The sequence below is a fragment of the Argentina silus genome (assembly GCF_951799395.1).
Source record: "Argentina silus genome assembly, chromosome: 9".
Lineage (NCBI taxonomy): Eukaryota > Metazoa > Chordata > Actinopteri > Argentiniformes > Argentinidae > Argentina > Argentina silus.
The window spans coordinates 21966123-21990071 of NC_139663.1; the positions used below are offsets into that span (position 1 = coordinate 21966123).

The following is a 23949-nucleotide window of genomic DNA, read 5'->3' on the forward strand; positions in this document are numbered from 1 at the left end:
CTGGTCCTGGAGAGCCGCAGTGGGGTCCAGGTGTTCATCCCAGCCTAGTGCGACAGTATCTATCGCACCTGATTGAAGTAGTGATAACAACTTATCTTCAAAACCTTGACGAGCTGAATCAGGTGTGTCACTGCTGAGCTTTCCAGGACCAGGGTTGAGAATCACTGGGCTAAAGACTCCACATCCCAGCATACACCTGCACTAGGGATAGGCTGGTTCATCTATTCTGTACCTCTGCTCTCACCCCCCCACACTCAGGGGGTCCTTGTATCCTCATTGGTCTTCCCTACTCTGCCCCCCCATTGGTGAATCTCTCTGGACAATGGTTATCAGTGGTCCTATAGCAGGTGGGTTAAGAGGTTGGGTGGGCGGGGCCTCCAAAACTGGAATATTAATTTTGTGCAATTACTAAGACGTCATTGTAATAACTGTGAATACTAATAGATTTTAACCTTTTTCTATTCTGCCGACGCTTATAAGCCCTCCGAAACATGGCTGACAGTCTTCTTGATTCTACTTTGTTTATGCTTTGGTGTTGTCAAACAACTGCTGTTCGACAAGATCAACTTCATGTTTTCGCATGCAGAATCGGTCTGGCGCCTCGGCTAGATAAATACGGTCTCCAGAAGAACCTTGAAGTGACGCACCAAGACGTTTTATCTTGCGGTGTTGCACACAACCGTATTGTATTTAAAGCACTGTGTCAAGGTGCCCCCTCACCCCCGAGGACCACTGCCAACCCTTCCCAGAGAGATTTCACTCCATTGAGACAGGTGCTGATTTCATGCCTCGCTGTGACAAAGTCCAGTGCCTGTGTGCTGGATGGCCCAGCTGATCAGACAAAAGCTATTTGTTTACTATTGACACAGGGGACAAAAAAAAACACAAGATGCTTTGAGTGTTTCATACAGTGTGTCCGCGTTTTTGCCAGTACATCTGCATTTTTCATACATAGGTCAGAAGTTGTTCCTGACCAAGGACTCAAGGCTGTAACTAGGGGCGCAGAGATTTTCCTGGTTAGAAGTTGGTGGTCAGGAAAAAACCCTCGCCTCACACACAGGACATTACCAATTATGATAAACACATCTCCGCCTGAATGGGAGACCAAAAGCTGATCGTGGTTTTATTCCTCTGCCTGTAGTATCTCGTATTGCCTTTGATTTAATTAAGCCAGTGAACCATTCCTCACATAGGTCTTAACATTTTAATTCTGAATATAACAAAGAGTCATTCTGTGATGTGCAACTTTTTAAGAGCATATGTTGGTGGTTTACCATAAGGTCTTAACCTTGAGAAATGTCTGCAAGACAGAAAAAACTAATTCCATTTACTGAGCGTGTCAGTATTAAACCTTAAATATGTTTTACAAAACTAGTAATATTAACATTGGTTTTTACCTCTTTGCTGCTCGGTAGATGGAGAAATGGACAGTGGGTCGGGTCAAAGGATCAAAACATTATGTTTTTAAAACATGTTTTAATAATCTCAGAATAGAAAAATTTGATCATCAGGTAAATACAGTATATGTATGGCCTGGCAGTTAAAACAATCTAAAACATAAACAATGTATTTTTTTTCCCCCCATGATAAACAGAAAAGACCAGTTCATGAAATATATTCTGTCTTTACTACACAGACCACCAGCAGGGTTTTAGGCTGGAGAACAGAGAGCTCAGTAAACGTAGTGTGTTTTGGGGGCTAATTGAACAGCAGCATCAAGAAAGACATTGTCATTGTTAGCAATTAGCATAATCCAGCTAGCAACCTTCCTTGTGCTGAGTGCCTCTCCTAACTAAGAACTACAGACTCTGAAAAGACAGTAGCACTTCTTACAGCACTAAAGACGGACGACGCATCAAGCACGGCATGAAGACCGGTCGTTATACCATCTGAGTTTATGATGTTAAGTGGACAGTGAGTGTAGAGTAATGATGGTCTGTTTCCTCTTCCGACTTGTGGTACAGTATGGTTGTGTTCCAAAATGTGGGGGTGCTCAGTGGCGTAGCACACCAATGCGCTTACCACGTAACCGCAAGGTTCCTGGTTCGATTCCGACCCTCGGCCTATCTTGCATGTCATCCCTCCTCTCTCTCTCACCCATCCTTCCTGTCAATCTCTACCGTCTCTGTCCCAATAAATCAGAAATGCCCTAAAAAATATATATTCAAAATGTGTTCTTGCGCTCCATCTAAAGCGTGTACCAAGTGCAGATCTAGACAAGGGCGCAAGAAGGCATTTTGGAACCCAGCCTGTGGCTCAGTCTGTGATGTATGGTTTGATGAGCTGTGCCTTGGGATTCTGTGGAGGACTGTTTTCAGAACTGGCCGACTGTATCTACTTCCCTCCGTGGTGCTTTGTCACCGTCACTTAACAAGCGTCCTGCTTCTCAGACATCGGTTCTTTTTAATTCCATTTGTTGTGTCCTCAGACCGGTCGGAACCGGTCGCCTGGTCCTGTGAACGGGCTGACTCACTGGGGAGCAGTCACTCAGAGCAGTCACTCAGAGCATTGAGGTTGAAATGGAGCGGTAATGGAGTATAATTAACGTTTACGGTACTCTGTATTCTGCATCTAGTTTTCTACACAAAGCATCTGAAAGTTTGCACCACACTGAGTTGGCTGCACTTTAAGATCAGAATGCAGTTATTCTTTTATCATTTTCAATACCTCATACAATGGAGGGGTGAATCAAATCGACATGGCAACTTTGCAGTCTGTACACTGAACAGTTTACATACAAATACTCTGGTTAAAACTTCTGATGCAACACTGATATTCTTACTTGAAGCCATCCCTTCCTTATGATTTACAGTGCAGTGGTTACTGTATGTTTTTTGTTGTTGTATGTAACAAAGTTTGTGACAATTTAATGAATGTACTAATTTGTCCTGGACATGGTCACTTATTGATAAAGCCTGGGGTTAATAAATTAAGTTTGTTTGGAAAATTATAAAGTTGTCATGGTGTTTTTTTTATTGCTCGACAATTTCAGACCTGACAATTCGGACAACACAATCACTGTGACAAACCCATTCTTGTACACAAATAAAAAGACAAACAAACAATCGTTAAAAGGCAATGCATCTTTCAATTAAAAAAAGGTTTCAGTTCAGCTCAGCGCCTGGACACCATCTGAGAATCCAGATGGCTGTGTGTCTTGCTGAAGTCCAAACTAATTTACAACATGCCAGTCCTTGATTCAAAAGGGCAAAATGTGGCTGTTTCTCATACATGTTCTTGTGAACCACCCTCTTTAAGCTCCACCTCCCTCGCCAGACTGCATAGTCTATATGTACAGTATAAAAGGCCTGCTCAGGTGTGCTCAGGTGTGCTCAGCCTCAGGTCTGAGGAGTGTGGTGGTGTGTGTCGCGACTGCTGGAGCTGGTTATGTCCCTCACGTACCAGTCTGGCAGGAAAGAGTAGCGAGAGTCTCTGTGGATGGAGTACGTCACGTCTCTGTGTGGCTCCCAGGTAAACAGGTACACCACCCTGGAGGAGAACAAACACACACCTGGTACTTAGAGAGAGGGGAAGTTACTGAGGAAACTCTTGAGTGCTCGTAACACAGGGCTCTTATAGGCATGTTTACTTTTTACATTTATGGCATTTAGCAGACGCCTTTATCCAAAGCGATGTACAACAATACATTTGTTTAAGTAAGCGAACCATCTATCCGACATTCATCACAAGATGTTATGACAGTAGATGCAGCGAGCGCCCTCACAAAGAAAGCACTGGACGGTGTATACATGCAACGACACACGTGTGGTGTGGACATTTTGAAAGCCCGTCAGTCGAGAAGGCAGACTGAATAAAGAGTGTTAGGGCGATGCTACACAACTACTGCTTACAGTACCTTCAGTCCCCTCCCAAGAGGTCACAACATTCAGTAACCACTGGAGGTGACCATTAACATAGTACACTATTCCCTGGAGGTAACTATTCACACAGTACACTATTCCCTGGAAGTAACCATTCACATAGTACACTATTCCCTGGAAGTAACCATTCACATAGTACACTATTCCCTGGAAGTAACTATTCACATAGTACACTATTCCCTGGAAGTAACCATTCACATAGTACACTATTCCCTGGAAGTAACCATTCACATAGTACACTATTCCCTGGAAGTAACTATTCACATAGTACACTATTCCCTGGAAGTAACCATTCACATAGTACACTATTCCCTGGAAGTAACTATTCACATAGTACACTATTCCCTGGAGGTAACTATTCACACAGTACACTATTCCCTGGAGGTAACTATTCACGTTATCCTTGTTACATTCTACTGTTGATGTTGCAGAGCTGCTCTCTCAGGCATGTCGTATACTTGTATTTACTGTAATGACACATAAACAAGACCTGACTTGAGTTGAGTAATCTTAACCATACAGCATCACCCCTCACCTGGGACTGTCTTAACCATACAGCATCACCCCTCACCTGGGACTGTCTTAACCATACAGCATCACCCCTCACCTGGGACTGTCTTAACCATACAGCATCACCCCTCACCTGGGACTGTCTTAACCATACAGCATCACCCCTCACCTGGGACTGTCTTAACCATACAGCATCACCCCTCACCTGGGACTGTCTTAACCATACAGCATCACCCCTCACCTGGGACTGTCTTAACCATACAGCATCACCCCTCACCTGGGACTGTCTTAACCATACAGCATCACCCCTCACCTGGGACTGTCTTAACCATACAGCATCACCCCTCACCTGGGACTGTCTTAACCATACAGCATCACCCCTCACCTGGGACTGTCTTAACCATACAGCATCACCCCTCACCTGGGACTGTCTTAACCATACAGCATCACCCCTCACCTGGGACTGTCTTAACCATACAGCATCACCCCTCACCTGGGACTGTCTTAACCATACAGCATCACCCCTCACCTGGGACTGTCTTAACCATACAGCATCACCCCTCACCTGGGACTGTCTTAACCATACAGCATCACCCCTCACCTGGGACTGTCTTAACCATACAGCATCACCCCTCACCTGGGACTGTCTTAACCATACAGCATCACCCCTCACCTGGGACTGTCTTCTCTGACCACACTCTTCACAAAGAACAGGAAGTCACTGCAGAAGTTCATACACACGGTCGGCTTCCAGCAGTTGAATTCATTCTGCAGGGGAGAGAGAAGAGACAAGGACTTAGAATTCTTATTTTATTTTCTATTTAACCTTCATTTTAGCGGGGAATCCCATTGAGACCAAGGTCTCTTTTACAAGGGAGCCATTTAACATGCAGTTTACAACAATACATAACACACAGTTACAACTACTTTCATCTGTGCGTAAAAGAACGCAATGACTGCCGATGAGACACGTGTTTAAACACGACGGAGGGTTTTGAAACACACGGTGTCAGAACTCTGTGTCATAATCTGAGAAAAAAAACAAAAAAACCCTGGACCTTACTTTGATGAGCTGAGACATCTTGGAGATGTGGAACGTCTCGACAGACACAACAACTCCATCGTGATCACGGAAACCAGCGACGATCCTCGGGACCCCGGGGAGAAAGGACTGTGCCCACCACTTCAGCAGTTTGAACCTGAATGAAGCACACAGGCGATTGAGATTCAGCACTCAGGGGAAATTCTGCCATTGAAAATTAATAGGAGGGGTGATTATTGGCATAGCATTGTAGACTGATATATATTAATATCAGCTTCCACGTGAAGGTTTGGCAGAGACTTTTGGCTATATTTTGTTAATAGCAAAACATACAGTATATATATGCCATTTAGCTGACGCTTTTATCCAAAGCGACTTACATTGCAGTGAGTGCATCCATGTTTCAGTATAGATGGTCCCAGCAGGAATCAAACCCACGACCTAAGCGTTGTTAGCGCCGTGCTCTACCAACTGAGCCACAGAGGACCATAAAACATATCTAATATTGATAATCTGACTCCAATGTAATTATTACCATGTGCAAAGAATTGTTGAGTTTGTGCTGCATTAGTGCAAGAAAGGTCAAATAGAATGAATCAAGTGAGGCTTTAATAATACTGTATGCTTATACAACTATTACAAGGCGAGTACTTCATAGAGAAATGTTACATCCTAATAGAGAGAGATAGAGAGATGACCACTGGTCATTCAAAACAAAACAGTATTTACATACAAGCTTTTGATAAAGAGACCAGGAGGAGACCCAACCACAATCCATCTTATTACATCCAAACTGATGATCACAGCGTTGACACCTCAAGACATTCCACAGAGCTCCCAGACATTTTCCTTCTGGGGGATGGTAAACTTAAGAAGATTGGGGCGGATTGGGGCTAAAATTCTGCCACTATGACACACTAATGCGCTGACCACGTAACCGCAAGGTCCCTGGTTCGATTCCAACCCTCAACCTATCTTGCCATGTCACCTCTCCTCTCTCTCACCCATCCTTCCTGTCAACCTCTACTGTCTATATCCCAATAAAGCAGAAAGGCCCTAAAAACATATTTATTAAAAAAAAAAGAAAAAAAAAAAAAAATGAATAAGAGGTGTTAAGTGCCAGCCTGGCACACAGTAACTCTGTGGAGTCATAAACCTGCCTTAGTTCCTGTATCGCCAAACAAGTCTTGGCATGACAGCAACACACACACAACAACGCTACTGTACGCCATCTCGAAACAGACTGTGTACTGTAGAGCTGCACATGAAACAGACGTCAAGTCATGGCAAACAGTCGCCCCGCAATTCAATTTGCTCCGACTGAGTCTCGAACTTGCGACCTCTGACTTGCTGACACACGTGACCGTCTCCTCAAAAATCCCCAATGTCAACCAGCTACGCTATCAAAAAGCTACCTATTCAACAGCACGGGTAGGTGGGGGTATTTGAACTTGAGGAGTGAGTTTTACCATCTCAACTCGGTTACACTTACAATAGAATATCATATAATTTCTATCATCGCTCAGAGTTACCTGTGGAGGTTGCTGCTGCGTTGGGGAGCCTGTGGAGATCCTGGGGTACAGGGGTGATGTGACGGTGGGGGGGGGTGGATGTGAGGAGACGGGACAGCAGAGTGTTGTACGTGTTGTAGTCTGTGGAGCAGTTACCTGTGGAAGTTGCTGCGTTGTTTGGGGTTGCAGATCTCCGCGGAGGTCTTCAGCTCGATGTAGCAGGCCGGAGGCGTCGGGGCCTTGGGGTCTTTATCCCGACAGTCCACCTCGCCGGAGAAGAGCAGTCTGTGCTCGGCTAGCCGGGTCTGGACCACGGTGCAGAAGGCCTCGTTGGTGTTCACCACCCCGCCGGGATCAGGAAGACTTTGCACATCGTCTGAACGAAACAACAGTGTGACTGGAAGATGACGTATGACTTCATGTGTGTGGAACTTTTACAGGCAGCCGTCTTTGGGCAAAAAGCACCCCAAATATCTGATGATGGCCGACGGTTTACTCCAGAAACTCCAGTAAAATACATTCAAGTTTAAGGCCTCTGTGATTTTCACATAAGTGGATAATGAAACATCAACAAGGAGTCAGGCCAGGGCAAGAAATGAACACCCGTCCCACGACAAAATGAGTCATGCTAATGTTTTTTGTTGTTGTGATATTTGCCTTAATGTTGTTTTTAATAGATAAATGTTGCCGGGAAAGAATCAGAGTGGCTGGTGAATTTTCTCATCCACCAGACACCTTGGCTGGTAGACCAAACAGTTAATGTTACATCCTGAGGCAGGCTATCCTCCTCTATACATGCCATTTAGCAGATGCTTTTACCCAAAGCGACTTACACTGCAGTGAGCGCATACATTCCAGTATATATGGTCCCAGCAGGAATCAAACCCACGACCTAAGCGTCGTTCGCGCCACGCTCTACCAACCGAGCCACAGAGGACCTGTACACCTGTACCCACCTGCGCAGGTGTACTGTTCAAACTTGTACCCCCAGTACGTCATCTCTGCGTGCCTCTCGGTGCGGTTCTCCCGATCGCTGCGTGCGGCGTCCGTCTCCACCTCGCTGATGTACAGCGTGCCCCCCAGCAGGGTGACAGCTAGCATCCAGCCCTCCCGCATCTCGTAGGGGGTGGTCAGCAGCTTGGTGAGGTGGCCGCGCCACGTCACGACGTCCACACCCAACGGGCTGGGAGGAGAGGTCGATCAAAGACAAAGACAAAACACACGCCACCAACAGGCGAGGTGAGGTAACGGGAGGTGAACTGGAACGAGGTGAGGGGCCAATAGCTCACACTGCATTGGCCAAAGCAAAAGGCCTTTGGTGTCGCACCCTAATGAAAGATGAAAGGCGTTCCAATTGATGAAGGAAGACAGACAGACAGACAGACAGACAGACAGACAGACAGACAGACAGACAGACAGATAGATAGATACTGTATTGATCCCCGGGGGAAATTAAAATGTTGCAGCTACCAGTGACACATAATCACAACACAAAGGACAAGTGCAAAGATGTAACAAAGTAGACAAACACAAAAGTGTAAAAGGCTGTGCAGTGGATAAATAACTGATCTACATATATACACTGTTATAAGTTCATACGTCAGAAGGACATATGAGGGAACTGAAACCAGGCAGGCCCAGTTGAAACAACCGTCTCTCACCATGCGGATGACGAGGCTGCTGCCTCCCTTGACTGCAGCTTGGCTTTGTTGGCCAGGATCCACCTCAGGAGGTGGTCCAGATTCTCCTTCACCCCGTCGTCTCTCTTTACAAAGCGGTCCTGGTAGCCGTCCCTCAGGTCAAAGTTGGGGCACCCCTTCTCAGGCTCCACGTAGTAACGCAACTGCCGACCGTCGTTGAAAAACCTGCGTTCGGAGTCCAGGGAGAAATGGCCGACTTCCACAGGCTGTTTGTACAAGGGGAAGTCTCTCTCGTACAGCTGGCGCTGTGTGCTCAGGGTCTGAGAGCCAGTCGGGGGGGACGTGCGAGACGGGCCGGCGTGCTGGTGGTGATGACTTGATCGGAAGCGCTTGTGCTGAAAGTGGCCCCCACCACTGTCGTCCCTATCTCTGGAGTATGGATGTTGGGGTCTGTGGTGGTGGCGTTGGTCCATGGCTACCTGTGGAGGGACACAAACACTTGTTACATAGATTGAGTAGTTAATATAGTTAGTTAGTATAGTTATAGTTAGTATAATAGATTGTGTTCTAAACTGGATGCCCTCCTTTTCTATTACAAACTCCTGATCAACACTGATATGGAAGAACAGGATAGGCTGTTTCCAGTATCCAGTCTTTCTGGAAAGTGGGGAAACTTGCTAGGAAGTAAGTTTAGGGATTTAGGCCTAGTAGTAGTTGTCCTTTTGGGATGTAAACTGCAATGCGCACACTCACTAAGACCCACTCTCTCTGTCTAGAGAAGGAGAATGCAACGATCGGTGGCAGCTGAGCAGACGAATGTCTTGATAACATCAGACTCACAGCAGAGGTCTGACCACAACGGTGTCTGCAGTAGCTAGGCTACTACTGCTAGCTCCGTGCATATCACCAAAGGCTCGGTTAGTTAAAGGCAGAAACGTAGCTAGCACAAAACATGAAGCAATGCATGTTAGAGTATGCATGCTTAGCGTAGTGACGTTTGTATTCGGGTAAAAGAGACGGAATGCACGGCATAATATTTACTCACCTCCAGCTAGCTAGCAAGCGTAGGACTACTTTTCTGGCTGCGGGAGGTGCGTGGTGGCTCCCCGACCAGAGGCGGCGGTAACGACGGAGCTCAGCCTTCTCCTCGCCCGTCAGCCGGTCTCGGCAGAAGAAGAACACCGTCGACGTGATTGTGTGGTTCAAATAGTTTGAAGTCACACCAAGTCGTTGATATACTGAGCGGATTTCTAAAGCAATGTTAACACAACATCAGGTGTGTTTAAGACGTTACATTGCTAGTAAATGCACTGTGCAGACGTGGAGAACAAGCCGATAAAGTGTCCCTGGTTCAGTTGTGAGAACACGTCTAGCTACGTCGGTTAGCCTCATGCTAGCTCTGTGTGCTGTAACGTTTCATCAGATCACCAACTTACTGTTGTTTCCCCCGCATCTCTTTAAGTTATGAACCGAAAAAGGGCGCTGATTTCAGACACTTTTAAAGTGAAGAAGCGAAGAATTGGAACTACAAAGCAATTCGGAGCTGTCAATGATGGAGACGGTATGGACGTCTCATCAATAACTATTACGTTATATAACCATATGCCAGATGCTTAATATCTCCATAAGTCATTATTACACACTCAGCTTCCTGGTTGCTTTTGTTGTTGCTAAGGTGGACTTAAAAAACAACAACAAACATTAAGGATTACGTTGTCTGTTGACTCCCTTGTCTGTTTGTTCTCCCAGAGGGACCCGTCGACGTCAAAGCCACCCTGCAGCAGCTCATGACTCTGTTCCCGAGGAAGCTGTTCAACGACACCATGCCTCAGATCGTCCTGAAACACCAGCTCTACAGCATGCACACTGACAAGACCTCGGTGGACAGACAACTGGTATGCCATCTAATAAACATTCCACCCAGAGAAGGGTCCAAATGTTGTTGTTTTCCTTCTCTGTCTTTACATTGACATTGATGGCATTTAGCAGACGCCTTTATCCAAAGCGACTTACAACAACAAATACATTTGTTTAAGTAAGTCAATCATCTATCCATCAGTCATCATAAGATAATGTAATCAATGCTCAGACCAGGGACCATTGGCAGTCACAAGAAGATTTATTTTTTATTTTTCATTATTAACAGGAGAGAAGCTTGTACAAGGGGGTAGTGGGGGTGAAGAGGTCTTTAAGAGGGACCGTTAAGATGTAGCCTGAAGAGATGGGTCTTCAATCTATCTCTATCTATCTCTTTCAGAGTGAACTGAGAGAACAGGGGGAGCTGCTGATGTTCCAGCTAGGCTTTGACTCCAATGCCTTCGGACTGGTGTTCGCTGCAGATTACAAGGCTAAAGTCCTGGCAGGGGAAGAGGGGAGACAGACGCTGGCCACCGTGGAGAAGTTCCTGGAGAAAGTGCTGCCCTTTTGCAGTGTCCTGAGCTTCAACAAGGACACAATGCTGAAGGAGTTCCACTTCACAGACTCAGAGATAACGTATGAGCCAATGAAGGCCTCCACTTTGTGCATGCATTTGCATCTTCATGTATCAGACCCTTGTATGAATAGATACATTGTGACTGTTTTTGTTTTTTTGACAAATTACATTGTCAAATAATGCCCTGTGCTGTATCCTTCGAATGTAAGATTTGTTAATATGCCTCCTATTTTCTACCATTGCTAATAATGACTCCTCTGTAATTTCCCCTCAGTGATCAATACAGTACCTTCCTGTCTAGATATCTATTTACCTATCTATCTATCACACACCACCCACAATTTTCTACCATTTCTAACGACTCCTTCCTCTTGCCACCCAGGCAGCTTGTGAAGTCGGGGGTTCTGACCGTGAGAGACGCAGGCAGCTGGTGGCTCTCCATTCCCAACTCTGGCAAATTTGCCAAGTACCTAATACAAGGTAGGTGCCACTCACACGCAAACACCGAACCCTTAACTCCTTCAGTGCCGAGGGTGAATGAAGTCGCCCACATTGTCAACATTCCAGAGTGCCAAGGGTGACCTTATTCACCAAAAATGCATCAATTATAGGTGCTTAATTGTGTAGCCAATCAGAGTGTTGTTGCTAGGTAAACACCACATAGAACACTTGGTACTCTAGGTGGTGGGTGTTCCGGAATTCTTTGGCAGTTGGTGAGTTAACTAACAGACTACGGGAGGTGGTCTGCTGTCCAAACTAACTCTTGATTCTCCCCAGACTTCTCCATGAGGTGTCTGTGGAATGTCAACTCCACTCTTCCAAAGTGACTGATTACCACAGCACTGGTAATTGTCTTGTTGTTTGTTCTTCCGACCTCCCTCCTTCCCCCTGCTCAGGTCGTAAAGCGGTGCTCGGCATGGTCAAGAAGTCCAAATATAACGAGGTCCTAAAGACAGAGCTGGAGGGGAGGCGTACCACCGCGCAGGTTAAATTTGAAATGAAGTACCATGTCCACGACATCGTTGGGGCAGAGCTGGTAGAATGGTAAGACGGGTTAGAAACTACGGCTGTGTTCCAAAACGCGTTCTTTTTATCGCTCTAGGTAGAGCATGTCTGTACGTGGAAGAACGCTCTAGGTAGAGCATGTCTGTACGTGGAAGACGCTCTAGGTAGAGCATGTCTGTACGTGGAAGAACACCAATGACATTTGCCAAGAACGCCTTTTGGAACACGGCCTGACGGTCTTAAATAAGTTAATTTAATGCATGCTGGGTAATTGTGTGCTTACTAAAAAAAAAAAAAAATCTCTCTTTTTCTAGTATACCCACGACTTCTGGAACGCTGTTACGATTTGTTGAAACCTGATTGTCCTGGACTGGCTGACTGTTGGAACATGGCCACAGAGGAACCTCTCAGAGCTGACCACGCCATGTGCTCATGGATACCTAAATGACCTTGTGATCAATTTAATTTATTGCCTTACATTTGAATGAGGTTATGATTTAGTTTTCTTTTTGACAATTGAGGAAATGCCAATTGTGTAAATTAAGACTTTTGTCAGGTTGAATTATCTTTAATAAAGGTAACTGGTTGAAATGATTATCCAATGTCTCTTTTTATGGGATATATATATATACATATATATTGTTAGTACTTTATTTTGAAGCAGTGTTTCTACTGTTTGTGATAAAACAGACATTGTGATTATTGTGTAGTTACCATTGATCAATGCAATGAGAAAAATACCTGGCAATTTATGTACTGTGAAATCCAGTGGCTCCTCTTCAAATAAAACAAATGACAGTTGTTTTTCTGGATTTATGACCACCTTTTTGCCACAAACACACCAGGTATCCTACCTTTAATTATGTGTTAGTATCATCTGAAGGAGCTACAAGAACACAGGGAAAAAGGCAACAAGTCAGACAGTATTCATTTAATTCAAATTTATTGGCTCTCAAAAAAAAAAGTGACAATAGCTTTATCCATAAAACCAAAGGGTCACAACATTGGCTTAAGAGTGGGAACGCAGCTTGATGCCTGAATACAACAGTTATGTCATATCATGTACTTAACTCCTGATCTAGTAGTTCAAATACATATGTAAATATGCAAAAAAATATATATAAATGTAGCGATCCTAAGTCTTGCTCTTCAGTATAGGTTGCACATTGCATGCCGTTACAGCTGCATTAATTACAAAAAGCTAGACTTTTAGGGAGATTACGGTAGAGTTAACAATGATTCGTAGTAGGAGGTAATACAACAAGATATCATTCATAGTGTTAGTCTTAAAATACAGTGAGTGATGCAACTTCAGTGAAAAAAAGAAGAAAAGAATCGATACAAAATAGCCAATTCACAGGATTATAACAGAGGATGAGTGTATGTATATGTATATATATATATACACACACACACTACAACGTTACTGACAGTATCTTTGTTACCGTTATATAATATCTCTGACATAACTCCTTAGTGACATTGCTTTCCCAGGAGTGGTTCTACTGTGAATCGAATGTGCTATTCACAAAAAAGGAAAAAATAATAATAATAATAATTATAACATAAAAAGAAATGGCTGCATGAATGGGTTGATAAATGCCCAAAGACCATTGGAAGGTGCTCTTATCCCGCCTCTCGACCCCCAGACAGTCCTAACACCTGATCTCTTCTTCCAAAGCTGCAAGCGGTGCACATCTCAGACAACAACTCACTTCTGACAACTCCTACAGTACTGGCAAGGTGTTGTATTAGAGGGGGGGGGGGGTGTATGGGGACATGGAAGGAGGTGGGACATGATGACATCTTTGACTGACAGGTCCAACAAACACCGGGAGAGGCAAGCGGCGAGCAAAGCTCTCCTGTGGAATACTGAAGGAGCATGCTCCCCCCCCCCCCCGATCGATAAAAAGCACTGTTGGCATACATTGACAGTTAAAAAAAATGGAACGAGCAGACATGGTCCTCTATATATATCCCACATGAGAAAGACCATGGTCTGCCATCAACATTAACTTTCTACCTGTAATGACATGATGACCAGTCCATCCTTAGTGGACAGACATGATGACCAGTCCATCCTTAGTGGACAGACATGATGACCAGTCCATCCTTAGTGGACAGACATGATGACCACTCCATCCTTAGTGGACAGACATGATGACCACTCCATCCTTAGTGGACAGACATGATGACCACTCCATCCTTAGTGGACAGACATGATGACCAGTCCATCCTTAGTGGACAGACATGATGACGCTGGCTAAACCAGGAGTTGAGCCGAAGGTGACCGTTGTTAGTTATAATAAAAAAAAAAAGAGAGATTATGAAAAAAGTTAGATTATGGTACATTGAGTATTCTGAGGCAAAAATAGAACCTCGGCTGATGTCTCAGTTGACCTTCTGAGTTCTTCATTTCAAAGTGTAATACACACACACACACACAGCGGCCCCCGCTAACCATGAATGGCTAGTGAGCCGCCGTGATGTCACCGCTAGCTGCAGTGCACTGTGCCAAATTATTAGCTGTACGTTTAAAAGATGTAAACCTCAGACAATAGCGGAGGGTTTAGTGTCTGATGTACAACCACTAATATCTGCAGTATGCATTTTGGCAACGTCTCTCTCTCCACTCAAAACAACTCTGACTGTAAACAAAACGATGCGGACTGCCAGTGGAAGAACAATAATTATTAAAAAAAAAAAAAAAACTAAAAAAAAAAAAACATTCCACGATCCTTTTCACAGAATTTCTAATCCATTTTTAGAAGGCCTCAGGAATTTGTTACGTCTTCATGTGTGTGTGTGTGAGTGTGAGTGAGTGAGTGAGTGTGTGTGTGTGTGTGTGTGTGTGTGTGTGAGTGAGTGTGTGTGTGTGTGTGTGTGTGTGTGTGTGTGTGTGTAAGAGGAAAGGACTGGCGATATCATCATCATCATCATTATCATCATCATCTCAACCCATTCCTACACCTATGGATAGATTCCTAAACTGCATTTTCTTTTCCAAAGGAACAGTTTGGGAGTGCTGTCGCTACTGCAAAGGAAGGAAAGAATTCTGAAGTCAAATGTTTTTGTGTCTAACGTTTCCTGTGTGTGTGTGTGTCCCCCAACCCCCGCCAAACCCCGCCCCCTCTGCTTGCGCCCACGTCCTGGCACTTCCTCCCGGTGGAGTCTAGAGCAGGGAGCACTTCCTCCTCCTCTTCTTGACGGGAGGGGGGCAGAGGACCGCCCGGATGGCCTCGTCAAACACCGTCTTAAGGCCGCGCTGGGTCAGAGCTGAGCACTCCAGGTACTTGACCGCACCTGAGGAGGGAGAGGGGTGAGGGGTGGGGTGGGGGAGGGAGGGAGGGACAGGGGGGAGGGTGGGGGAGGGAGGGGTGTTTACTAGATAATTCCATGTGTGTTCCTTCATAGTTTTGATGTCTTCAATATTAATCTACAATGTAGAAAATAATAAAAGTAAAGAAAAACCATTGAATGAGAAGGTGTGTCCAAACTTTTGCATACTTTGACATAAATTAAAATGTTCCGTCTGTGCAGCACCAGCATGTCATATATCAGCTAAAACACCTCAGAACGACCACGGAGGGCCTTTAAGATAACCTCACACATCGATAATCCGACACATAATAAGTGCATGTGGCTGACAGATCCATGAGCACGTACCAATCTCCTTGGCCATGGCCAGGCCCTGGGGGTAGGTGATGGGGGTGAGCTTCTTCTCCTTCAGCTTCTCGATGGTGTCCTTGTCGTCTCTCAGATCCAGCTTGGTGCCCACCAGGATGATGGGGGTGTTGGGACAGTGGTGTCTGACCTCTGGGTACCACTACAGAGACAGTGTTCTCATCAGACCTCCAGTTACACCACACTCACTCAAACCGCATGACCGATTGTCAAGACATTTTCAAGGATGACAGCGTTTTTCATTGACTCTGTCTTATCCGTTTCATGAAGCCTCACTGGACAGAGAGGAGACGGTGTTCCTCACAGATGAGTACAATACTCCCATTCAGGTTGCATGGCTCATTTCCTTGTTCTAAGAGTCAGTTTCAACAGACCACAACCTATTCTAGTCTCAGCTAAACGTAACGTTAAAGGGGTAGATGACTGAACTGGACATATAAAGTGTTGTGGTTTGGATCACTAGTAATGAAGGAAGGAGTTTCCCACCGCTGTCAGGACGGCAGAGTCACTACCTCTCTCCCTCCGTCGACTAAAGACCCGTCTCTTTAGGGTACACCTGGGCTCCTCCACCTCAGACCTCTCCACCCCCTAACACCCTACATTACCAAGAAAAAAACTCCCTTTCTCCAGCACTGTGACTGCTGATGGCACTTGTTCTTATCCAAGGTTTTACTTCTGATGACTGCTGTATAGTTGATTTGCCTACTTAAGACAAATGTACTCATTGAAAGTCGCTTTGGAAGACAGTGTCTGTTAAATGACTCAAATGTAACGATTTATAGCGGTCATTGTGGCCTCTAAAACACTCACCTTGGCACGGACGTTTTCAAACGAGGCAGGACTCACAAGGGAGAAGCAAATCAGGAACACATCCTGGAGAAGAAAGAAAAAGAAAAAAAAAAAAAGAGAGAGAGAGAGCAAATCTTACACACGGTCGATGAAAACCAATTCCTTGTTGGAACACACCGCCTGTCTCCCACATACTACAGAGTTTGTTTCTTTAGCTTCCTCGTTCCAACGCACGGTTTCACATCTCAGACTTCAACGCAGCGTTGGCGACGAGTAAACCATCTCGACAAAAACAAACAATCAATGGCTTTCTTCCCTCTCTCTCGGGCACCGCGGACTGCTTCAAGCACTCATTCTCACAGAAAGCCTTCTTTGCGATAACCGTGGTCTCTCTTACTTTAGCGTACTTAGGCTAATGTACTTCTCGTGAGTCACTCTGGATAAGAGCGTCTGCTCGGCCAGACGATTACACGCGAAAGGAGGAGAAATAAAAAGCATGTGGGCAGCCTCACCGTCTGCGGGTACGACAGAGGTCTGAGTCTGTCGTAGTCCTCCTGTCCTGCTGTATCCCACAGGCCCAGGTTCACCGGCTTGCCATCCACCATCACATTGGCAGAGTAGTTGTCGAACCTGTGAGGGTATGGTCAATAGCAATGAGTGTGTGAGGGAGGGTGTGTGTGAGAGTGTGTGTGTGAGTGTGTGAGGGTGTGTGTGTGAGTGTGTGTGTGTGTTGGGAACTGTAGAGAGTAGAGCAGACAAATGCAGTCTCTTCGGCTAGATATGAAGGGCTGGAAAAGAAGAATATCTACCAACGCTTCTTTAATGAGGGAATAAAACTGAACCAAATTCCGATATCAAATTCTACGTTTTGATACTTCTCCTAATCTTTAGTTAACCTTCTGTTTTTCCTTGCTTGTATTTTTGTCTCATGACAATAAATAATGAATAAATACTCGGTGCAATCTTTGCCATGATGCAACAATAACAATAATAATAATACTGCTAATAATAATGTATAATAAACTTTCTCTTATAGAAAGTCTTATGATGATTATGAGGTGTCTTGAGGTTGAATGTAGTTATTGTATGTCACTCTGGGTGAGGGCGTGTGCTTCATCACTCAAATGTAAATATAAATCTGGCCTTCAGTGATACAGGATCGAGTCAGGCTCGCTGATCACAAGCCAGGAGGTTCCTGTCCTGAAACCAGTTCATACCACAAGGTCAGTGATACCGATTACCACAACGGATCTGAGTCAGATAAGGCCCGCATGTTTGACCCATTCAAATCCAACTGAAGCCAAACACGTTGAGCTGGCTGCTCTGGCTGCATAGTGATAAGGGGGGGGGGGGGGGGGGGGGGGGGGGGGGGGGGGGGGCAGACAGAACAGGTGTGGGTGGTTGTTGTCCTGTTTAGCTGTCCCCCCCCCCCTCCCCAAGGCTGTTGTAGTACTCCCCTCCCCCCCCCCAGGCTGTCGTGGTACCCCCCCCTCCCCCCAGGCTGTCGTGGTACCCCCCCCCCACCTCCCCCCAGGCTGTCGTTGTACTCACACCGTGGGGATGTACTCTCCAGGGAAGGCGTTGGTGGTGTAGCTGATGAGCAGACATGTCTTACCCACGGCTCTGCAGAAAGGGGAGAAAAGGGAGAAATTATGTCAATGATAAAATCCCACATAAACTATGACCCCCCCCCCCCCACGGTCACACTTGGAGGCCTGTAAAGGAAGAGCTGTGAGGATCAGGGATTTCACTTGGGGTTCAGATTGAGACACACGTTCCAGCAGGGCATGCACAACCTCAGCATTAACATTTTTAATTTTAATTTTTAATAACAGCACAGAATGTTAATGGTGGAAGAATACGTTTCCTTAACGGCCTGCTCAGTAAAAGGGTTAGGGTTTTCCTTAATGGCCCACTCATAAGGCGTGTCCATGTCCCAGCTACAGAATGATTACCCCGTGTGATAAATCAAAGAACTATGCAGAGTTCAGCTGTGCGTCCGTCTATGACGTAAGCTGAGGTTTTATATCTTTCCTGCTGCGGCGGTACAATCCACCACACCCAGACTGTCAGAGGCCCTCCTCCCCCCACCCCCACGTACCACCAGTGGAATCAGTGCCCAACAGCTGGGATGCAATCTAGTTCAAGCACATCCACCCCGTGCCATCGCGTACCGTCACGATCAAAAGAACAACACCTACTAGCCTGTTACAGTGGCCAGCTCACCAATACTGATACTGACTGATTGTTGCGTAGTTGGGGAGTGGCTCACCCTAAAGAATTTCATTACATGGTATGATGTATATTGTGTAAATAACCATTAACATTTGATTTGACTATCTTGTCTTACTCCAAACACACACACACACACACACACAGACACACACACACACAGAGACACACACATGCAGGCATGCACACTGACTGCATAATTGCAATAGTGGCAGAGCCAGTCACCAAAAGTCACCAGTAACCAAAAGTGTCATCAGCTGCTCAATCAGTAAAGTTTTTAGTTTTTTTTGTGAATGTTATTGCCACACTAAGGAAGGTTAAGTGTGATGAGTCACTCATTCACTCACACACTCACACCCCTGAAGCTTGGCAGGGCTTGAGCAGGAAGGATTTAAATATGTATGGCATTGTCTAACAATAAGGAGTCACTAAGCCTAGCTTACTGGCTCAGATATGTTCCTTTTACGTTGTGATTCCCACCACTGTTTCGGTAACTGTGCTGGATAGGTAACTAGGCCAGCCCGGCTCGGCCCGGCTCTGTGGTGTGTAATTAGGGCATCAGTATTCCGGTCATACGGCCTGGGTACACCGATAAACACCTGGAACATTTTTTTAAAACAATAACTATTTTTAAGGCTATTTGAAGGAGAAGAAAAACAAGTTTGTAGGTTATTTAACCAGGAGAGCATGACTGAATGAAGCAGCTGTCCTCACTCCACCAATGACACAACTTTCACTTGAATTGGGATGGGCACTCAAGTTTTCAACTTCTTTCTAATAAACTTAACCTCTTAAGCCGGACAGGCCTATTATTGGGCCCAAATTCTGCTTTAATTTGATTTTTTATTTGCTTATTGTTTACTTTATCTCCTTGTGGTGTGTAGTATGTCATTCTAAACTATGATCTGAGCATATCCACACAAAACGTCAAGGTGTTACCTATCAAATCGCATCCTGCTTTTGTATGTGATCATTATATTTCTAATGTTATAAGCAGTTTAGTTTGAATCTGTTTTTTTAGGCGGAAATTAGTCAAACAGGGCATTTAAACAACACAACTATGACTTAGCAGTGATTTAATGGGCCGATCAGCCACGAACCCACCTACTTAAAAAAAACTGGGTCAGTGGAGGAACAGTTCCATTCATAACCAGCGATGCACACACAAGACCGAGGGACCAGCTGATCGGGACAATAAACCTTTCCGACTGCTGTGTCCTGAGATTTAATTACTGGCATACGAGCTAAACTATCACATTCTTCACTCCTGGGCTGTCGAACTAACTGGCGACACCAACAACAAACAAATGTAGCTATTCAGATTTGTTCCGTATTAATCAGAGGATGAAACTAGTGGTTTTTTAAAAAGCTGATCAAACAGATTTGGGGTCGGTCGAGCCGTCCAGTCAACCGCAGCACGAAGGAGCTCCATCCGCTGCTGAATCAGAAGATACTGAGTGAGTGACTAAACCTGCGACCAGCTAGCTGCCTAGCCTAGCCTAGCTCGGACATGCCAGCAGTAGCTGATCTAACTTTCACATACCGATCACACGTCCCGATCTACCTCCACTGGTGCTGTTCAGCTAGCTAGCTAATACCACATCTCTCGACACAGCTACTGGGGACTCGGGTGCGTGTTTAAAGCATTTGAGGAAACTTTTTCCAACTTACCCGTCGCCAACAACGACACACTTTATGGCCTGCATTGCTCCCCGCTGCCAGACGCGCCTCTCTCTCTCTCACCCGTCGCAGTCGTTAGCAGCTAGCTAAGTTACCCGTCTTTGTCCCAACTTGGTCACACTTGTAAATGTCCGGAGGAAAGTCTTCAACGGTTTGGTCAAGTTGCGACCGGTGCAGCTACCGCTCCGAGACTGTGGTCTGGTCAGTTGTGTTGCTTCAGCGCTAGTTTGTGTAACTACATTCCCACGCTTTCTGCTGCTGAGGTTGGGAGCGGAGCGAACAGCGGAGCGGAGCGAGCAGCGAGGCGAACAGCGAGGCGAACAGCGAACAGCGGCGGCCACCACCCCGGAGAAGAACACCTCCGTTCCCCCGGCCGCAACAGCGCCACTCCGCCCACACACTTCCGGTCAATGGAAATGTATGTAAATTGCATAAACTTTCTGTTGGGTCATTTGCCCTTTAATTCAGCCAAAAAAAAAAGAGAAGAGAAAACATCGGGATCCCGTCACTTTCCATTCATGTTTTAACTCGCGCTTTTATTCTGAAGCCACCAAAACGGCGAAAAGCAAAACCGGAAGTGTTAATAGAGCTCGATTGGAGGTAGTTGGATAAAAACACACCGTGTGTGTCTGTGTGTCACTCTGATCTGTTCCCGACAGTCACTTCCGGTCGCCCCAGACGCCCACGCACGCACAAAATGCTGAAACGAATGTGTTACACCAGGTTGACTAAAAACACATTTCAGTCACACTATCAAATGATCTGAATCTTGTTTCAAACGCAGGTATCAAATTACGTTGACTACAACAAATAGCAGGGTCTGACCAAGTGGTCTGATTGAGTGAGTGTCCAAAACAAATCACCAAAAATATGTGGTACAAAAGTTTGAGCTTGAATAAAAAGAGGTGTCTTAAATTAGTCTTCTTTTTGGTATTTTGGGGTCGGGATATATACCTCTTTGGCTGTAAGGACGGAGGAATGCACTAGAATAAACCAACAACACAAGTCTGAACTATATCATTCAGGTCTGCGTGCAAGGGGAGACGATTCATTGTTGAACTGTATCAAATACCTCTATGTGTGTATGTAATATCTATGTGATCTGCATCTGAGGGATTCTCTAAAGACCAGAAATAACAAAAAGGGCGAAATCTATCTAGTTGTTGATGACGTCAGCGCATATCTTTGCAACTTCCGTGGGTCACACTATTAATGCTCCGTACTATGACCAAAACGGGAGAAGAAGAACGGCCAGTAGTCTTGGCTCGGGTAGAGCAGCCTGATCATGACGAAAATACGATTGTAATGCGGAGGCAACCATGGAATTATCCACTGTTACATGTTGGTTACTAGCTAGTCAGCTGGTTTCAATAGCTGACGTGTAAATTGCCTGACAGACATCGTCTTATGGCGGGTCTGTCGTATTTAGTGTTCCGTTTTTCGGGGTCCGCTGGTCGGACCTACGGGGTGTTTTCAAAAGGGTTGACGAGGACTTTGTTGATCTTTTTTGATTTAGCGTGGCGACTGCGAATCAGATTCCCTTATCTCTACCTCATCGCTTCGATGATGTTCAATGTGCGATTACAGGTAAATATGTCCATATTTAAAGACCACCTCAGCCATATCCAGCTGGGTTAAGATGCTCAGTCACACACAAGTCTGGAGGAGCAAATATCAAAACTGTGCGAAACTTGCTAACCAGCTAGCAGGCGAGCCCAACTAGCATAGATCCGTTTCCTCTGCCACAGATGAGTCAGTGGAATAAATCTCCGTAACATCTGATTGATCAATTGTTTTCATTGGTTTATTGGGATAAGCGCAGAAATTGAAGTCTGTCGTTCTCACACAGTAATATTGGAGCTAGCTGCTGGGTATTGTTCTGTAACTGCAGCCACCGCCCACTGGGCACATGTTTGGTGAAGGTTCTCCTAACTTCCCCGTCCAGCATGTCTATGTGTGGCTCATCGCATTGCATTAAGATTATTCTGCAAACACGTAACGTCAATGTGAGGTTTGAAATCACTTTTCCATGACTCTGATGTTGTTGTTTTTTGTTGTTGTTGCAGGTTCATATCGAAATTCACTGAGTGACAACTGCCACCATTTAGCACTTAAGACCGCAGCGCATCACCGGTCCGTACATCCCAGTGACAAACAGCCGACTCCACACAAACCAACAACAATGGGGAGGAGGGGGAGGGAGAGGGGGAGGGGGGCGCGGAGGCCCAGGAGCCGGTGCGACGGTGCGCAACGTGACACGGCTGCTGTCTCCGCTGCCCGTTGTCATAGTAACCCAGTGCCTTTGCTCGGGAAGGACACCGTGATGTCATCAACACTTGCCGCAGAGGTGTGTGAGGACGGTGTGGGTGTGTGTGTGCGGAGACCTCACCTCCTCCGGCCACCAATGGCTCTGGAACTGTATCCACCACAGGTCCGCTCAGAACGAGCAGAAAGGGAAGGATGACCAGTGAGATTCTACAACACTGCCTTTTATGTCATGAAATCAAGGACTTATAAGTAACGGAAATGGATGATGACAATGGAATGAATGTTTTGGTAACTTTCTCTTGTTTCTCCTTAATTCTCTGAGTTCTGTTTGACATGTACTGTATGTTTCAGACCTGGGTTCAGATCGTGTTTTACATCATTTCATATACTTTGCTGCGCTTCATTGAGTTGGCCTAATGCAAACCAGCCAATGGAATGGTCCAAAAATGGCAAACCCCACCCATCTGGAACTCCTTGCAGACTCAAGCAAACGCTTCAAAGTATTTGAAAACGTTTGATTATTCTATTTTTTTTTTCAACCCAGGTCTGGTATGCCTATTAATCGTCACCTGTAGTCATCTCAGAAGGGAAACCTGGAGCTAAAATGTCATTCAGTCCCTTTGGTTCTAACCCCACCCTCCTCACACATCTCCACAGCATGGTTCAGTGCATGTTTTCTGTTCCCAGTGGTTTGAGCTGGTTTGCAAGTACGGGGAGGTGATCAACCCGTGTAAGAGTGTCAGTGTATAGACAAAAAGCGTAATTGTTACAACTGGGAACGGTCATCTTTTCTGTTTAGGATCAGCCGGGATGTTGTTGTGTATAACTGTGTGTACAGCTGACCGTTCACACACCCACTCACAGCGATGTTTTACTTTACTGGGTCTTTGCCGTGGAAACGGCACAGCTGCATGTCTTTAAGGTGTAGTTGAGTATGTTTGCGGGAGGTACTGCATGTCCAATACATACAGATGGTACACACACACACATGTTTGTCATCTTCCAAGCTGGACAAGGTGGCATTTCAAACCGATGTTACCTTGGAAATGGTTTTGTGTTTGGTATGCTTGGTTCGTTTCGTCTTAATTCTTTGTGATGAAGTTGTGGGTTCTGTCAGTTCCTCTTGTCACTGTACTAAAAGGGTAAGAATTGTAACTTGGTTTTACCTCCTTGGAAACAATAAATTATGAAATAATCTCCTCCCGTGGCGTTGATTCAGAGGAGATATTGAATTATGGTCATTTTTACCCTCGTCGTTATCAATCAATCTATC

General features: G+C 45.4%; 4 protein-coding genes across 6 annotated transcripts; 2 read left to right on the plus strand and 2 right to left on the minus strand.

The window, feature by feature from the left end:
* Nucleotides 1-21: 21 nt before the first annotated feature.
* On the minus strand, nucleotides 22-9780 carry dxo (decapping exoribonuclease). Of its 2 annotated transcripts, none has more exons than XM_083676624.1 (7): nucleotides 9630-9780; nucleotides 8606-9063; nucleotides 7901-8127; nucleotides 7101-7320; nucleotides 5455-5590; nucleotides 5065-5159; nucleotides 22-3489 (listed from the first exon to the last, which is right to left on the minus strand). In XM_083676624.1, exons 2-7 carry the CDS (start codon nucleotides 9055-9057, stop codon nucleotides 3339-3341), a joined length of 1281 nt encoding a protein of 426 aa, XP_083532750.1. In that variant the 5' UTR covers nucleotides 9058-9063; nucleotides 9630-9780; the 3' UTR covers nucleotides 22-3338. The 2 variants fall into 2 exon arrangements, with proteins under 2 accessions (XP_083532750.1, XP_083532751.1); XM_083676625.1 differs by lacking the exon at nucleotides 9630-9780 and adding an exon at nucleotides 9338-9419 and having other exon boundaries at nucleotides 8606-9059.
* On the plus strand, nucleotides 9744-12793 carry LOC310809391 (inactive serine/threonine-protein kinase 19-like). Of its 2 annotated transcripts, XM_083676627.1 has the most exons (7): nucleotides 9744-9860; nucleotides 10047-10145; nucleotides 10334-10479; nucleotides 10842-11077; nucleotides 11401-11498; nucleotides 11915-12062; nucleotides 12338-12793. In XM_083676627.1, exons 2-7 carry the CDS (start codon nucleotides 10049-10051, stop codon nucleotides 12381-12383), a joined length of 771 nt encoding a protein of 256 aa, XP_083532753.1. In that variant the 5' UTR covers nucleotides 9744-9860; nucleotides 10047-10048; the 3' UTR covers nucleotides 12384-12793. The 2 variants fall into 2 exon arrangements, 1 of the variants encoding a protein (XP_083532753.1); XR_014554397.1 differs by lacking the exons at nucleotides 9744-9860; nucleotides 12338-12793 and adding an exon at nucleotides 12155-12328 and having other exon boundaries at nucleotides 10005-10145; nucleotides 11915-12120.
* Nucleotides 12794-12949: 156 nt separating this feature from the next.
* Nucleotides 12950-20771, minus strand: LOC310809681 (ras-related C3 botulinum toxin substrate 1-like). The gene is made up of 6 exons (XM_083677080.1): nucleotides 20400-20771; nucleotides 18048-18119; nucleotides 17009-17126; nucleotides 16518-16580; nucleotides 15690-15849; nucleotides 12950-15326 (listed from the first exon to the last, which is right to left on the minus strand). Exons 1-6 carry the CDS (start codon nucleotides 20432-20434, stop codon nucleotides 15196-15198), a joined length of 579 nt encoding a protein of 192 aa, XP_083533206.1. The 5' UTR covers nucleotides 20435-20771; the 3' UTR covers nucleotides 12950-15195.
* Nucleotides 20772-21662: 891 nt separating this feature from the next.
* On the plus strand, nucleotides 21663-23875 carry smim10l3 (small integral membrane protein 10 like 3). The gene is made up of 2 exons (XM_083677081.1): nucleotides 21663-21995; nucleotides 22475-23875. Exons 1-2 carry the CDS (start codon nucleotides 21816-21818, stop codon nucleotides 22493-22495), a joined length of 201 nt encoding a protein of 66 aa, XP_083533207.1. The 5' UTR covers nucleotides 21663-21815; the 3' UTR covers nucleotides 22496-23875.
* Nucleotides 23876-23949: the final 74 nt, after the last annotated feature.

Coding starts and splice junctions, on each gene's coding strand:
- dxo (XM_083676624.1), bottom strand. CDS start 9,057: ATGGACCAACGCCACCACCACAGACCCCAACATCCATACTCCAGAGAT. Junction 5,591..7,100: donor CAACGCAGCAACTTCCACAG/GTAACTGCTCCA, acceptor TGCTTCATTCAG/GTTCAAACTGCTGAAGTGGT. Junction 3,490..5,064: donor GTCAGAGAAGACAGTCCCAG/GTGAGGGGTGAT, acceptor GTTCTCCTCCAG/GGTGGTGTACCTGTTTACCT.
- LOC310809391 (XM_083676627.1), top strand. CDS start 10,049: ATGAACCGAAAAAGGGCGCTGATTTCAGACACTTTTAAAGTGAAGAAG. Junction 10,146..10,333: donor AGCTGTCAATGATGGAGACG/GTATGGACGTCT, acceptor TTGTTCTCCCAG/AGGGACCCGTCGACGTCAAA. Junction 11,499..11,914: donor TGCCAAGTACCTAATACAAG/GTAGGTGCCACT, acceptor CCCCCTGCTCAG/GTCGTAAAGCGGTGCTCGGC.
- LOC310809681 (XM_083677080.1), bottom strand. CDS start 20,434: ATGCAGGCCATAAAGTGTGTCGTTGTTGGCGACGG. Junction 15,850..16,517: donor TTGAAAACGTCCGTGCCAAG/GTGAGTGTTTTA, acceptor CTGTCTCTGTAG/TGGTACCCAGAGGTCAGACA. Junction 15,327..15,689: donor GGCCATGGCCAAGGAGATTG/GTACGTGCTCAT, acceptor CTCCCTCCTCAG/GTGCGGTCAAGTACCTGGAG.
- smim10l3 (XM_083677081.1), top strand. CDS start 21,816: ATGGCGGGTCTGTCGTATTTAGTGTTCCGTTTTTCGGGGTCCGCTGGT. Junction 21,996..22,474: donor TGTTCAATGTGCGATTACAG/GTAAATATGTCC, acceptor TTGTTGTTGCAG/GTTCATATCGAAATTCACTG.